The sequence below is a fragment of the Sebastes fasciatus genome, chromosome 20 (assembly GCF_043250625.1).
Source record: "Sebastes fasciatus isolate fSebFas1 chromosome 20, fSebFas1.pri, whole genome shotgun sequence".
Lineage (NCBI taxonomy): Eukaryota > Metazoa > Chordata > Actinopteri > Perciformes > Sebastidae > Sebastes > Sebastes fasciatus.
The window spans coordinates 3963377-3981107 of NC_133814.1; the positions used below are offsets into that span (position 1 = coordinate 3963377).

A 17731-nucleotide genomic window follows, 5' to 3' on the forward strand; every position below is an offset into this window, starting at 1 on the left:
GAGGAAGGGGCAATGTTGGCAATAAGAAAATAAGTGAACAAATCGATACGGGGGGAAAGAGGTATCAAGAGCAGAATAAAATACCTACTACAGGCCTGGAATGACATGTGATTTACTTCATATAGTACATGAAGGTTTTGGTCTGTTCTTTCAGACAGAACACTGCGATCTACTTAACAGCAACAGTCTGTGGGGATCTCCACTCAGAGGAATGCATTGTATTCTTTTATTTGGTCTTCTTTTGTCAGGTTTCTACTGATGCAATATTGGAACCAACTGGCTATCGGTCTGACGACGATTTAAACTCTTGGAGCAACGGACAATATATCGGGGGTTCTGGTGTGCTAAATTATGAATCCTGCTATAGTGAAGGCATGGCCCGCGCTGCTATGACCGGATTGTTTCACAAATAGCCAGTTGATACTCGGTTAACAGTTAATTTTTTAATAAACGGTGGGTTCCGAGATTGCATTTCAGCCAATGCGTTCCGCCTCTTTTGCACTTCACACCAACTGTTTACGTGCTCAGCACTACAACGAACTACAAACAGAAGCCAGAATGCTTTAAACACATCTGCAGAGGCAGCCCTTGTGGACGGTAGAATGAAACATATTTGCTGAACTACTGATCCATAACGGAGATATAAATGAGAAAGAAAGTCTTACTTTTTTTACTGTAAGGTTCAACTACATAGAGCACTGCAGTTCTACTTAGAGTAATGCAGTAGTTATGTCAGTCTTTTTTCAGAACAGGTTGCTTTGTGATATTCAGGATATTAAGAGCAAAATGTTTCTCATGCATAGAGAAAAAGGTCTGTTGATATATGGAGTAAACAAAAGTTACAAACTTATTGTCTCATAAAGAATAATTATAGTGTGGAACTTTATGTGAAGTATAATTCAAACAAAAGACAAAGATCCCTCTGTGCACAGTTACGCTCTGGAACATTAACATTAGCCCTAGAAACCGGCAGGTTTAATGCCACTCCAGAGGAGGACAGATGTGAGCTAGGTGAAATTGAGAATGAGGTTCACTCTTTGTTTTACTGTCTTGTCTACGGGGATATAAGGGATGTTCTTTTTAGTCCATTTATATCGATTGATTTTGGCTGGATGACGAATGAAAAACTTTGTAGCAGGTTTTATTTGCCAAGCTTGGGAGAGAAAGCAGAATATTTGTTTGAGACAGAGTGGTATAATAATCTATAATTTTGTTAGTAAATGAAATGTTATGGTAAATAGTAAATGGACTTGCATTTATATAGAGCCCTTCTTCCGACCACTCAAAGCATTTTGCACTACATGTCAGGATTCACCCACACATTCACACACTGATGGCCTCGGGAGAAATTTGGGGTTCTTGCCCAAGGACACTTCAACATGTGGACTGGAGGAGCCCGGGATCGAACCTCCGACCTTCCGATTGGTGGGCGACCCGCTCTACCTCTGAGCCACAGATGCCCCCGTTATGATATTTTTGACACCCTTTTTGGTGTCTTGTAAACCCATGAGGGTTGGAACCTCTGTGTGCATGACACGCAAATAAAGAATCAATCGATCAAAAATCCAACTGCAACAGGAAAGCTGCACTGAGAGGGATTCCTACAGTTGTGTCCGTTGTTAAAGTGCCTGTCTGTTCCATCTGTGCATGCCGCATCCCTCTCCTCTGATGTCCCCATTTGCCTCATTTGAGATGCCTGTCATGCATACTTAAAGTACACACCATTCAAACAGAAAGTGAAAAGGTCACAGTGCATGATGTATCTATACTGTATGAGGGTCTTCTTGTGTTTAAGAAGTATGTGTGTGTAAACGTTTGTGCACACCTGCAGTCAGATCTATCACCCATTCGATATGTTGCATTTCATATGCTGACAAGCAGCCACGTCCTGTCATCCCATTGACAGCTACAGTAGGTTATTACAATGCTAATTTCCTAACATATGAGCAAACACCAAGGAGTTGTTCTCACAGATTAATCGCCAGCCTCTGGAATCACATGTGACCCCACTGATCAAATCCTCAAACACTGAAAATACTCCATTAAACTAACACTTCTCTGACAAGTTTTGTAGTTTCATCCTATTGGTATGCAGACATTGCATACTAACTTGTTAACCCTTTCAATTTGCACATGGCCACCTCTGGAGCCACCTTTAGACGATGTGAATCTTTTTGCCCAATTAGAGGTAATCACCTGAAAAAAGAACAGAAGGTTCTCCACATTTCTTATGTTAAACAATTTTGTTTTCTTGTGCTTAAAGCTGAAGTAGGCGAGATTGGAGCAAATATGATTAAAAAAAGTTATTTTTATAAAACGTAGTACATGAAACAGGTAACCTGAAAAAAATCATGTGCCTCTGTGTCCTCCAGTGCTCCTCACGGCATCTGCAAGATTTCACAGACCGGATGAAAAACAAGCAGTAAGAGCTGATATGAGGTCCGCTGTCCAGCTGCCACCTATGAGAGCCGGCTGTCAATCACTCGCGAACTCCGACCAAACGGTCAAACTAGGCAGCACTGATCAAATATGAATAATATTATGTGACGTTAATGCCTATTTCTCTCCTCAAATGTTTTCAGAATCATCTTGTAGTGCACGGTTTAGCTGTAAAATTAGAAAGTTTGTGACGCAGAAATTGTGAAATCTGGTGAAGGAACGGCAAGTTCCCATCACATGACCGGAGCACAGCCAATAGGAACGCTCTCTCTCTCTGAAATGACCTGTGATTGGTCAAAGTCTCCCATCACATGCTAGATTTTCTAAAGCCTGAAAACAGAGCCATGAAGAGATGTAGAAGTCTAGTTATCTCTCAGAACACTTGAATTACAATATGCTGAAAGGTTATTATGGAATCTTTGCCCAATGATGCCAAAAATATACTGCCTACTGCCACTTTAATGAGCAGTAAGATGCTTCCAGAGAACAAGCGCTTAACCCAGCGTGGTGCCACTCTGCCACAGTGGCTACTGGCCACATCCACTAGGATCTTTTCCATACACTACATTTACTGCTATCCACCTGCTTATGTCAACACATCATATGTGAGATACGGTTGTAGCTTAAAAGAGAGGGAAATGTTAGCAATATGGCATAATTAATCAACACTAATACCATAAAAATTCATTGGACTACCGGGAAATGTAGCTTTGAAGCCGATGTTGCTCCAAACAGATTGCTTTCAAATAGCTGTTTTTGTACACTGGCGTCATATACAGTAGCTAATTTAGGGTAATCAGATACAATCATGTCAGATTGATAAATATGAAACTACTGCCAGCAGCTGGTTTGCTTAACTCAACACAAATGCTGCCTTCAAATGGACTTTGTGAGGTCGTGGTTACGACATGGGAAGTCGCTTACGCAATATGCTTGGAATTCAAGTGGTTAAATCGTGAGAACGGAGCTGCTAGGCAACGGCAATATTAACGTTACTGTCGGCGTCTAGAACAGAACAGTTTAGCAAGCTAGCAAGCGGAAACGTAATGCAGGAAATGTAAAGGCATAACGAGGAAAAAGATAAGGCCACTGTGAATGTCAACAGTTTCCTCGGACATATTATATAATTACTAACTAACTTTATACGACTAAAACTACAATATATTAACTTATTATGCACTGAAAAATGACACGTCACAACTCGTGAACTCTGAGCTTTCAGAAAACTTGTGAAAGGTGGTGAATGCCACAAGAGGGGGGTGTTCGTGTGACTCTTCTCGTGAAGGCCATTTGACTGGATTGTTGTATTGTCGTCACAGTGAAGTTGTTGGGAAACCAGCGAAGACTCCAGGAAGGCAATGGACCCGGCCAAGAAATAATCTTAACCCCCGGTAAAATATGTGTTTTTTTGCACTTTTTATACTACATTTTAAACTAATGAGATATTACGTGTTGATTGGTGAACTATGGTGGTGGTGATAGGCGGATTATGTTAACATTTGACAGAGTCAGGCTAGCTTTTTCCTTCGTTTTCCAGTCATTGCGTTAGGCTAAGCTAACCAGCTACTAGCTGTAGCTTCATATTTATCGTACAGACATGTTAGTGGTATCAATCTTCTAATATAACTTTCAGCAAAAGAGTGAAAGCTTCCCAAAATGTCAAAGTATTCCTTTGGTTTCTGCGGTTGCTGGCATCACACGGCGAGCTATAACGGCCAAGCTGGAAAAGTTTAACAATACTCAACTAATGCCGTGATCAGACTACACAATATTTTTGTCTTTGACGATGGTCACCATGTCAGATCTAACAATCACAGCGCCATAAACTCTTGCAGTGTCTTGGTCGGGTGACTGGCAAGACTACATGTATGACCACGACCAATCACGGCACGTCCTATTCCACCATCGCGCGCGAGTTCAGACGTCATCGGGGAGGCGGTTGAAGCAACTGTCAATCATGGCGACAGTAGCATTGTGTGTTATGCTGGCGGTCTTGTGTTGCGGAAAGAAAAAGAAAAGAATGAAAAAACGGTTGTGGACGCTCTCCCGGGTGGCACAGAGAGGACGGTACGGGCTGTCCATACTTCAGTCGGTTTCGTTGTCCCAACTTGACAGCAGCAAACTCGGCATCCCTTCTCCTTTTCTCCATTTTTGTTTATTACCAAGTGACCTGACTGCGACTGCGCGCTGGAGAGAGCACCTGATTGGTCAACACAAAAGGAACACGTCGTTGGAGATGTCACACTAGGCGTTTGAAGACAAAAAATTCTGACAAGCTAGACTTTTCTTCGGGATGTCGTGGGGCGTCCCAGACGTGGCGTCGGTTGTCGTATTCTATGACACACTACACGAGATAAGAGAATCGATTTTCGCACACGACACTCATTTATCGTTCCCGATCCCCTACGACAGCCGTGTCGGGCTATGATCGGACTGATATCGTGTAGTCTGAACTGGGCATTAGGCAAGAATCGTCAACATAGGCGACTCCTCGTAACTGTCATTGCTGCCTACCTTGGGGGGCAGGGCTGCCGCCATGTTTGTGAAAGCACCTTTACAACCTCACACAACCACTTGTGTAACTGCAGACTTTTAAGTTTTGCTTAATTTATTCCTCTTTTCCTTTGGGAATGGAGTCAGTGTCATGAGCAAGAAACAAAAAATTGGGACTTTTAAGGCTTCAAAGTATGTATGTATAGTAGTAATTGGATATCGGTTCTCTTTTATGCTAGAAACGACTGATCTCTTTCAACATCTTCTTTCCATTCCTGTGTATTCTTTCATTGTATTATCTCTCTCGTCCTGCAATATTAATAGCCTACATCAAGCTATACTGCCCTGAACCAAGAAAAAGTTGCCAAGATAAAGACACGGTTAAGAGAGAATTAGAGAACTAAAGAAGAAACAAGACAGAGATGAAAGACAGAGTAGAGAGACCTATCCTGATGGCCCTGCAGCTGCAGAATTCAAGAGCCCAGAGGCCACTTCATCATAATCTAAAGCCCGTCATTACCTCTGATAACAATGCACACCGGTTCTAATCAACGTCCCAGTGGCCCATTACAGGCTGACATATACTGTAGAGCCATTAGGGGCAAAAACACCCTTCAGTTACACTGTGTGTCCCCTTTACTATTCATCTCAATCCTCTGGAACTGTCTGAAATGCCACAAGGCCAGTAGAAACTCTATCTGCACTGAAAAACCTTCAACTGATTTTGAATAAAACATGAGCTGAGACAGTGTCTGTGTTTGCCATTTGGCACAACTGGTACAAGGCTAGGGGCAGTCTAGACATTTATCTTAACTGATTTAAAGACCACAACAATGAGTTTTCTTTTTTCTTTTGGTCACATAGTTGGAAAATGTAATATATCAGTAAGAAAAATAGTTCTATCATGTGCTCTTTTGGATCAGGAATCAAGGTTTTCTGACTACAGCTGCTCACCTGTAGAACTGCTACACAGCTGGAAATGTGAGCTGGGGGGGTTTGGGACTGTTTTGCAAGTCCACTGAGCTGGAAGTTTTTGTTCCAAAACAGAGTCCAGGGCTAGTTGGGGAGCACTAAACGCCCCAACATCTGTCAGCTTTTACTCGGGAGACTTGTGTTTTAGTGTCTTTGCCGGCATCGCATGGCAGTTGAAGGAATATCTCATGGATTTTTACAATATTGAACAAAACTGCACTTTCCTGGCTTCAGTTGCAGCACTCCTGACCGAGCTGACAGCAGAGGTGACGGGGCAGTGCCTTGGTTCCACGTCAAAGAACTCAAAATGTACGTTTTTATGTGACATTGATGAGACTTCAGAGTGTTGTAAATGTCCAAAAAACACCAGAATCCTTTCTTTGTTTTTTTCCCCCTGTCCCTTTTGAGTGAATGGTTGGAGGAAGTCTACCCAGAATTCTACACTTTTCCATCACATTACATTCATTTGGAGTAGGATACGGTTGTACCAATACTGGTTTGTAAGACAGTCCACCACTTGTGGACCGTGTTCCATTTTCACAACAAGTTTCCTCCCGAATAGTGCCACTCCACGCAGCAAAAACCTATTCAGACAGAGAATGTCTAACAGGCTAACGTTAACTACACAATACATAAACTAATCAGACCCCAAATGTGATGCTAACGCTAGCTGTTGTGGCTAGCCCCATTAGGTGACCAACAGATAACAATAGCACAAGCATATCAGCTACAACTTCATCGTATACCAGGTGCTGGGCGATCTCAAGCCATATATTGTCCTTTATTGGGTGTTGAGAAGGGGACGGCCCATTGTTATTCCGAAACACCAATAGTCAGAAAAATGTCCCATTGGACCGAAAAAAGCCCATTTATCAGAAAACAAAAGCCCATTGTTCAAAGGCCCTGAAAATACACACTCTCCGTGCAACAAACAGAAGCACATGGCTAACTGTCATGCAGAATGACGGCGATCAGTTGCGGTGATCAAAGGATTTCATTGGTCAAACGTCTGTCCAAAAATTTCCCCCCTGCATGAATGTACCCCAGGGGTGTGTACAGTAAGCATTCAGGAGAAGCCACAAAATCAGTTTTCGGATGAAAATCCGCTCTCGGTGTGAAACGGCTTTAAAGGTCCCATACCGTGCTCATTTTTAGGTTCATACTTGTATTTTGTGTTTCTATTAGAACATGTTTACATGCTGTAATGTTAAAAAAAATCCTTTATTTTCCTCATACTGTCGGTCTGAATATGCCTGTATTTACCCTTTGTCTTAAACGCTTCGTTTTAGTTTATTTCAACGGTAGGCAACAGCTTGGGTCCATGTGTACTTCCTGTCAGCTGATGACATTCATAAGACTGCAAACAGTAATAAACTGGGACACATTTAAAATGTTTACGTTTAAAACTGTGTAAAGGGTCTAAATATTGTATATTTGTGACATCACAAATGGACAGAAATCCTGACAGCTTGTTTCAAATGCAGAGTTTCTGAATACGGGCTGTGTGTATTTCCCTGTGGATTGAGTGTTTCGATACTTTCACAGTATTTATATAGGACTTAAGCCTGCTTTATAATGAAAAAAGATGAAAATCTCACTTTTTTATAATACGGGACCTTTAAGACATGAAATGTCCCTACTGTGTCAGAGGGTTTTTTAAAAAGCACATGCATTACAAGTCTAAATAAACTCCAGTACAGAAATACTGGTGTCACTGGAAAGCAGTGAAGACTGCTTGAGATGATTCTTGAGAATGTAGCTGAGTGTGAGTCATCAATTCTGTCAGCAGAAATCAGAGCTGCATATATCGTCACCTGTGCATGTCTCTTTTTGTGATTTTTACACTCCCTAGAGGAAACTCGGGCTGGTTGTGTGTGTGTGTGTGTTGTATGTGTGTGCCTGCGTGCACGCAGCGGCGAATCCTATCAAATTCCTGCTTAATGTTGTATGCTCTTTTAAGCGCGTCTGACGATACAGCTGCTGACAGCCCATTGTCACAGCAGCCACTCATTTCCATCGCACTTTCCTTTAATCTCTCTCGTCTCCTCACACGTCTACGCTCCCTTTTTTCCCGCTGAGCCTGCCATTACTGCGCATCCTCTCTCTCAGCTCCCTCTTCCTTTTTTTCTACTGCGGAACTGTATGGGTAGGTTAATTTTACTCCTTTTTTTTCATCTGTTTTGTGGTAACATGTTTCTTTCAAGCACATCAGAGTTTCCTCTCGTCACTCTTTATGTTGGTTTTCATCCTCCCGTCATTTGAAAATGTACAATAATCTGGATCATAAAATACAAATTACTTAATGAAAACCATGACTAAATCTATAACAAACTCTACAACATCTTAATAAATCTAAGTTGTGGTAACTCCACACTTATATTTAGAAAGATGTAATCCAAAAGATATTTGCATTCTGCTCCAGTTCTGATGAAAAATCTTCTTTTATATTCATTTGGCTCTCAATAACTTTGCATATTGTGAATTCGCAAATAGTGTCCCCTAAACTTCAGGCCAGTATTTTTAACAGGCTTATATTAAAGACAGGCTTTACTCCTATTTCCCCCCTCTTTTATGAGTATATTTTATCACATTTTAGTAAAAGCCTCCCTGTTTTCTGATTTTCTCTTATACTCAATTTGCTGCCGATGCTGTTTGCCGTTAATGCAAACTCAAAACATCGTCCATTTTACCAATTTTACCCAGGCAGCAACCTCCGGCTCTGAAAAGTGAAGCCAATGCGGAAGTGCCTTAAACCTGCATTCTTTCTAATAGCCAGCAGGCTTTTGGTGTGTTATTTGTATGCCATGTAGTCTGTGCTGACTGCAATGTAAATGCGTCTGCATGAATATGCTACGCTCAGAGCTAGTGACGTAGAATAAAACGGGAGAGAGACCGCTTATGGTGGGCGGGAGGGGAGGGGAGGTAGATGGGTCCAACAAACACTGGACTTTCAACCAGGAGACCGGTGTTTTGTTTTATGTTAGTGACGTTTGTGACGTGTTTTCCATACTAACGTTCTTTCCGTGTATGTATTGTACTTAGTTTACATACTTATTTTGAGGCCAACGATGACGTTTGTCCTAAACCTAACTCAGGGGTTTTGTTGCCTAAACCTTATTGCCCCTGTGTTGGTAATGCACCTTCATACACAAGTGTAATACTCACGCCTCAGCGAGGCAAAACGTGACACTGAAAAGCTATCCTATGGTGGATAGGTGGGTCTATTACACACTTTGGCGTGATACCGTGAGCGGCTATTTATCCCCTTGAGTAAAAGCCTTAGGTCCATGAAAGTGACCTTGCTAAAAAAACGATAGTACTGTTCAATCAAGCTCGACAAGAATATAAAAAATTGCAGTCTTCTTTCAACATCCTTAGTTTCTTATATGTCTTAATATTCTTCAACTCTATTTCCAGTAATATCATGATATTAATGTTTCTGTTTCTTATTCCGCTCAGACCAACTGCTGGCAGTAGCTGTCAACGACCTCGCTCCATCCATCACACTAACAGGGATCAACCCCTAATGGCGGGAAGAAAGGACCACCATCAATCTCCTGCTCAGTTTGATGGACCGTCACCAAACTTCTGTCACGGCTCTGTCTTGTCTCCGCAGAGCCTCTGTGAAGATCGTTACTTTTACTATGGAGCTGCTGTTTGTGTCGTTGAAGAGGACGAGAACAATGCATTAACACAGCACCAGGGTGAGGGCTTTTATTCCCACAGGGACAGCTAGGTGTCAAAAAAATAAGTGCACTTATCACGCCCTGGGAAAAAAACACTGACTAATTGCACTGATAACAAAACTACTTTTCAATATCAGTATTAAAGCCAAACTGAGATTCTCATGTAAAATAGACCTCTTTCATCAGCCTGAATCACAAAAAGGGGTTATTATCAAAGAGTGGAGCCTCTAAGAGGAAGGACGCAAGGTCCTCAGAGTTTATAGCCGATGTTAAATTACATGATTACTGGGTGAGGAAGCTCTTCAAAGAAGCAAAACAGATCCCTCTCACTGCAATTTGGGGCTGCAAAATGACACATATCCCACTACATGTCAAAGTATTACTTTTTTATTAGTAATGATCAACATTTGGAAAGGAGCACGAATAGCATATTCCCTTAATGGATAACCAGAGAAGTTATGGTAAACCATGATCCTTTATACATTTCTGAGTAAAGACCAGTCTAGACCTGGGTGCTTATATGGACACAAACAAACACACACTTCTGATGCAAAATGCCATCTACAATTTTTAGAGAGCATTGCTAAAATCACGAGCCCACTGGAGCATATTCAGAGAGTCAAGCACATACATATACTTCAGATGGTTAGCGAGGTAGCAAGAAAAAAGGAATAATTTATTGACGGGCCATGTGCGGGGATGCAAAAGAGAGCAGACGCTCTCAGAAAACGAGGTCTCTACAACCTCAGAGTGACAGCTTCCTCATCAACAGTGATGATTTGGGTCTGTCACAACCTACTTATGCACTGATGTATCAGTGTTAACAATTTAATAGTTCAATATATAATAATATGTCAGTCACAGAGGGACTTTCTTCTGCAGAATGAGTACTTCTTACTTTTGATACCTTAAAGTCCGGGTGAAGCAAAAATAAGTGTGTTCTGGCTAGGGCTGTCAAAGTTAACGCAGTAATAACGCATTGGTACGAAGGAGGCTAAATAACGCTCCAAACTAACACAACATTTTGGCGGGGTCCCTTGACCTCTGACCTCAAGATATGCGAATGAAAATGGGTTCTATGGGTACCCACGAGTCTCCCCTTTACAGACATGCCCACTTTATGATGATCACATGCAGTTTTGGGGCAAGTCATAGTCAAGTCAGCACACTGACACACTGACAGCTGTTGTTGCCTGTTGGGCTGCAGTTTGCCATGTTATGATCTGAGCATCTTTTTTATGCTAAATGCAGTACCTGTGAGGGTTTCTGGACAATATGTGTCATTGTTTTGTTTTGTTAATTTATTTCCAATAATAAATATATACATACATTTGCATAAAGCAGCATATTTGCCCACTCCCATGTTGATAAGAGTATCAAATACTTGACAAATCTCCTTTTAAGAAACATTTTAGTTATTTATTATGTTTTGAAGTAGGGCTGTAGTCAGTGTATTACTTAGAGTTGGCACGGCCCCAGTTTGGAGAAATAGACAGGAGTACCAACGCCGGAGCAAAGCGATACAGTGCTGTGGGTGGGGACGGCAGAAAAACCTATTTTAGCCACCTAAAAAAATTGATATCCGTTTAAGTGTACACAATATTTCGAATATTTTAACCGTTTTATGTTGCCGTCAGACAGCCCTTTCCTTCTCCTTTCCGACGGGGAACTGAACTGAAAGTGAAACTTATCTTTGCTCTCTCCAAAGCCAGCAGGCTCAGATGACAAAAACAGTATAGAAACGTTTCACTTTCAGTTCAGTTTGCCATTGGAAAATATTCTAAATATGGCGTACACTTAAACGGACATACATTTTTTTTTTTTAGGTGAGCCTGTCTTTTAGGTGGTTAAAATAGGTTTCCCCATCCTCAGCACTGTATTGCTTTGCTTCGGTGCCGTTGTTCATGTCTGTTTCTTGATGCTGGGGCGTGCCGGCCGTCATCTACTGTAAGTAATATACCTAATATGGATAAGTAACTCATACAACCCCACTTCAAAACACCTGAACTATCCCTTTAATGTGTTACTGTATGTGCTCAATTTGTTTTTTTTTCTTATTGGGAGTTGAGACTGTGGGAGGTTATTTTCATTAACAGCCTCACAGGAGATCTCTGTGGGTATATCTCCACCTACAAATGTGTGGTTCTGAGCATATGCGCGCGTGACAATGTGTGTCTGATTATATCTGCATGAGCGTGGATGTCTGTGTGTTTGTATAGGAGCGCATTTTTGCATGCGCATGTTACAATTACGAGAACTCAAGTATATGCTGTGACCAGTAAACGGTTCTACTCATTAATGAACTGGCCTTTCACATTAAAATCTATATTTAGCACCACCATTTATTCTCCTCCTACACACGACATGTATCGCTAATTTGTTTCCTGGAGCAAACAATCGCTCCACACTAAGAAAATGATGTTGCTGTTACTGATAGAACGAATGGAAACCAGTCGAGAAGAAGGCGGAAAATCATTCAAAGTAGTGAAAATGCATTTTGTCATTAATTACGAGGGCCACACAGTGATGTGTGAAATCGATAATTGTCCATATCTCAATGATCTGCTCATGATGCATTATACATTTCCACATTTAATCAAACCATGAGATGAATATAGCAGAGTAAAAGATACAATAATTTCCTCGCAAATGCTGGGGGGTCTCATGAAATCATATCTGACTTTAGTTGCCTGATCAGAGAGACAAATTGAGACTGCGGCAATAAAAGATTTGTTGCATATTTACAGTGCTGCGGAAACCCTTAAAGGTGCTCTGTACGATATCCAGAGCATTAATATAGCATCAAACAACTATTTACTATGTAAAGATATAGAGGAGTAATGTCTACCTGAGCAGAGAATGAAGTCTCTCTCCCTCTGTGTGTGTTGTAATCCGAGCTTCTCCTCGCTTTGTTGACATAGCCGGGCCGGGCTTTTAGTGCATGTTGGTGCATGTGAGCTTGCCCCACTGGCTAGCTCATGGCCGCTGCTCTCATACGGCGGTTATAGCCGATAACGCATTCATGAAAGATAACGTTGGCGCGGAAGCGTAATACCCACCCTTCGCTTCCTCCAAAGGCAAACATGGTTTGCCATGGTTAGCACAGTTAACGCTGTTAGCACCGCTCGAAAATTTACAACTCTATAATCTTGCAAATTTTTGATTTTTTTCTCGTAAATTTGTCACTTTAATCTCAGAGAATATTCAAGTTTTTATCGTAAATGTGCCATTTTAATCTGAGAGAATATCAAAGTTTTTTCTCGTAAATTTGTCACTTTAATCCCAGATAATATCTGAGTTCTTTCTTGTAAATTTTCCACTTTAATCTCAGAGAATACCTGAGATTTTTTCTCGTAGATGTGCAAATTTAATCTCAGAGAATATCCAAGATTTTCTCTCATAAATTTAGGTCTTTAATCACAGAAGTATTTTTTCGGAATATTACCCCTTCTCCCTGCTCCGTAATAAGTATTTTTTTTTTACCTAGAATAGCACTAATACACCGTCATAGGTTTCGGCTTAAATCAAGTAAAGATTATTTGTGTTGCCAATTTTACATACACTGAGTGAGTGAGATTTATAGGCCCACATTGGCAACAGTTGCCAGCCCAAGCTCTCTAAAAAGTGAAGATATATAAACTTTTAAGATACATGAAAGTCAAAACTGTTACTTTCTAGGTGTTGTGCTGGTTGTCTGACTATCAGCTCCTAGAAATGTCAACAATGATTGTTAATTGCTTCCCAGTTGTTTATTACATGGATCGAATCATCTCCATTTCCTGACTCAAATGTTTATTTCGGAGCTGTTGTTTCACCGCTGACTCCAAATATTGAACGCTGCTCTTCCCTGGGCGTCGCCTCTGATGTTTGATTGACACGTCATTAGTCTAATTAGCTCATTAGACCCGACAGAACGGAGACTTGCTGACGTCTGTGTAGTGTTCAATTATGCAATGTGTATTCCAGGAGAAAGCTGTCTACTTGCCAGGATTTTTCACCATAAATATTCAAACAACTTATTCCAAGCGAGGAAGGAAAAAGGGTTATTGACAGTTAGTGAGTATTTCAGCCTGGAATCGGTACAAAACAACCTGTGCAGGCAAACAAGTCTTAATGCAGGATGTTGGCTCTCTATGGACCTCAGCATCTGATGAGTCTTTGTAAATGAGTTGTAAATTGATTGGTCTTCATGGGATTGTTGTGATTAATTGAAATATGACAAGGCTGCTCTGGGGCGTTTTCAGTTCAGCTTGTTATGACCAGTGATTCCTAAACTTTTCTGTCATGCTCCCTCTAAGGAAGACAAACTCTTTCAAGCCACTTGATACCTGACGCGTAAACTAATTGAGGTATTATGAGGTGGTGGCAATATTGGGAAAACTAGCAGCAAAAGTGACCAGTAGCAATATAATATAATACATAAATATTATTACCAAGAAAGGGAATATTATATATCTAGGGCTTTTATTGTGAAAGGTAAGAACGGAAGGAGTGGATCGGGTCTGCGCTGCCTTTGTCGAGGCTGAAAGGAGAAATAAAGTTTGCCTTCTTGGTTCGGACTACGGAGCCTCGGTGTTGTTGTTTCATAAATTTAGGTGCCACTCAAAAAATCCTGCACAACGTGATTGGCTTTATGCCTTTCTTAGCGGTGCGATTTATGTCGCTTGTCACGTGAAAAAAATGTATGACAAAAACAACAGTTTTAAAAAATATATTGTGCGAATTAATTGCACGAAAAAACCCCCGCCCCCGGTTATAATTCATCCTGAAGGGACAAGAATGTGTGTAGCGAAGCGCATGGCAATCCATCCAGTAGTTTTCACTCCAAACCATAAACGTCAACGTCATGGCAGTGCAAGCGGATAAGACAAAGGATCGCCAACAGCATTCGGAGACATCATCTAGGAACCATTAATTTCTATTTGTTTGTTCCAACTCATTAAGTAGATGTTGAGATATCTCACAGGATAAGTAAAACTTTGACCTGATAGTGGTGCTAGAGGAAAAGTCATAGGATCACCACAGTCATTAAAGGTCCCTTATTGTAAAAAGTGAGATTTTCATGTATTTTACATTATAAAGCAGGTTTAAGTGCTATATAAATACTGTTAAACTATCAAAACGTTCAATATACGGAGAAATACACACAGCTTGTATTCAGAAATTGTGCGTTTGAAACAGGCCGTTAGAATTTCTGTCCATTTGTGATGTCACAAATATACAATATTTAGACCATTACATGGTTTTAAACGTAAACATTCTAAATGTGTCCCAGTTTATTTCCTGCTGCAGTATATGTGAACGACATCAGCTGACAGGAAGTACACATGGACCCAAGCTGTTGCCTAGCAACGCAATTCCATTGAAATGCACTAAATCGGAGCGTTTCAGGCAGACGGTAAATACAGGTATATAGGCTAAAAATGCAAGTTAAATCGAACTGCTAACTGAGTTTTTAGACACGAAAGACACAAGGTCTCTTTGACTATCTTGACAGTGAACTCAAGAGCCACATAGGTCTCCAACATTTTGAATTTGACTGACGTTTTTCCTCAATGAGCATCACCCAAGTTCCTGTAGTTTTAACGTGTAAGAAAACCAGCTGGGATTTCAGTGGGAATGTTTGTTCTTCACATCTTCTATTTCTGGGGCCAGACATGGGAAGAGTGTCTCATTTGACGCCTTCTAGGTCTTTGCTGGAACTTTTACATAGCTGTCGGGAGTGAGGACTCTGTAAGCGACCGTCGGATCCTCTGCCTGTTTCAGGGCAGCCACATGCTTGGTATTCATCATATTCTCAAGAACCAGGAGAAAAATAACCTGGGTTTGGCCTTTTATGGACAGCTTATGTTAGCCAGGTCACAGCTGGTGATATTTATTATAGATATTGGGGATTTAAATGACATTGGTATAAGCTATACATGTGCAAATCACCACCCCTGTCAGTCAGATGGAACTCAATGAACTGCAGATACATTTTTAACTCTCACGACTTTGCGAGGTGACTCATTCTTTGGATTGCAGTCATAAGAGCGGGAGTGCATTCTAGCAAATCAATTTAACTGCACTAGCAATTGACAACTGACAAATTGGCAAATTTCCTTTGCAGCTACTTCAGACAGCTCTATGGCTCGTTCTCACCTGGAATGTTGTGGATGGTGATGGCAAGGATGAGGAGAACAATTCGTCGCCAGCTGCTTGCCGTCTGTCCAACCCCATCCTGCTGTTTACTTCCTGTTTCTTGTCCATCTGAGCTGGCCGGATGAGGTCCTCTCCTCCTCTGGTACACATCTCCATTGTCCATTTTATCTGCACGACAGAGGAGAATAATGTTGAAAGCAAAATGAACGTTCAATATTCATACACAGATGAACAGTATGTATCCCACATCATTTTGACTATGCTGGTTAACTCGCGACAATTTTTTAAAACTTGAACAATCTCCCTGTCCCCCAATCACAGCCACTTTGCAGAGCGATTGGCCAGGTGTGCAGAGGCGTGGAAATATAGGTAAGGGTTGAGATTCTCTCTCACGCTCTCCTTTTTCATTCTTGGGTTACTCTTTTGTGTGCACAACTGGGTGCAACGCCATGACGATCTCCAAAGAGAGCATAGAATGTATATAAAAAGTGGTCATAGTCCCCGTGACGTAACCCATTGGGTTGTGGCCTGCTGTTTTGAAGCCTTGGGTTCAGGATTTTGGTCATCGCCATCTTGTTTTTTTGCAACCAGAAGTGACATGAGAGGGTGGAGCTAAGTGCACCTCGACGCTGAATTAGACATTACAATTAACTTTCATGAACTGAAAACACACTGTGAAAGAAGTGGACGTAGTCACCGTGATGCCATCCACTGGTTTGTGGGCTACGGTTTGGTAGCCTCGAGTTTGGCATTTTGGCCGTCGCCATCTTGTTTGTTTTTTTAACCAGAAGTGACACAAGAGGGTGGAGCTAAGAACAACCGAACGCTGAATAACACATTTTTAGGCGGCCAAAATGTGACAATTAACTGTCATGAACTGAAAACACACTGTGAAAGGGTTAAAGTTCTAAGACAAAAACACAAACAACTCCCACACCGGACAACTCCGTGGAAGCGACCTGTCAATTGCAAGGTAGCCTCGCCCTAAAACATCCCCTGCTTTATGGTCTATTTGACTCTAAATGGGACCATAATTTACTAAATGAACATCATGCTGTATTGAAGAAGGCTTGAAATTTCTTTTAGCAACCAGAGGAGTCGCCCCCCTGCTGGCTATTAGAAAGAATGCAACTTTAAGGCACTTCCACATTGAGTTCACTTTTCAGAAATGGAGGTTGCCGCCTGAAGGAGAGACTTCCTGACTACGGGTGTTGTTATTGCCATTTATATGATTTGTTGCGTCGAGACTACAAAGACACACAAGAGACAAAGAAGCCTTGGCGAGAGATCAGGGAGGCAGTGTGATGCAGCCACAGGAAGAGGCCATCACAGCAGGCTTTTGGCTCTGCCTTTGAGTGTGGCCATCCGGCGGAGGGGTGGATTAAGAGCCACCATTCACAGTTCTCTCCACTCACATTCAGAGGTTGATAATAGACACTGATTACTTTGCTTAACACCCTGACCGCCATTAGTATTCAGTGAGAATACTTCAACAGTCGGATGCATTTGCAAAACGGTGCTTTTAAAGCTGATCTGAGATCACGTGAGAAGAAATATGTCAAGAGGTGCATCAGAAAGACACTCCAAACTACATCAATGATGCTAATCAAGACTGTTCTTTGAAATGCTAATTATGTTAGCCTGAACATCACCAGGCATCACAAACAAAACCCTCAAATTTGTCGGTCGAGCATCACGTAAAGAAGCACTTGGCTACCGATCAGCTGAGTTTCACAATGAAAACTTCCTGTGGAGCATTGCACTCAGCAAACAGTTACCCACAAGATATCTGAATCAAAGAGGGACTTCTAATACAAATAGGTTTATTAGAAATTAAACCAAAGGCCTCTGCTGTCTGCCTCAAGTCTGATTAAGATGTCTTCCATCGAGTCTATATATGCAGCCTGAGGGAGATAATTCTCGTCTAAAATAAAAATTGTCCTAGGTTTGTCCCCCTATCAATCCAGTAATCAGTATTGTGATCTCTGTTAACGTCATGA

At 41.4% G+C, this 17731-nt stretch overlaps 1 protein-coding gene across 1 annotated transcript in view; it reads right to left on the bottom strand.

The window, feature by feature from the left end:
- The window catches only part of slc39a11 (solute carrier family 39, member 11), a 157473-nt gene that overhangs the window by 10801 nt on the left and 128941 nt on the right, over positions 1-17731 (bottom strand). The window contains exon 6 of the mRNA XM_074621013.1: positions 15732-15899. Coding sequence (XP_074477114.1) covers positions 15732-15899 — 168 coding nt within the window. The remainder of the gene's footprint in view (positions 1-15731; positions 15900-17731) is intronic.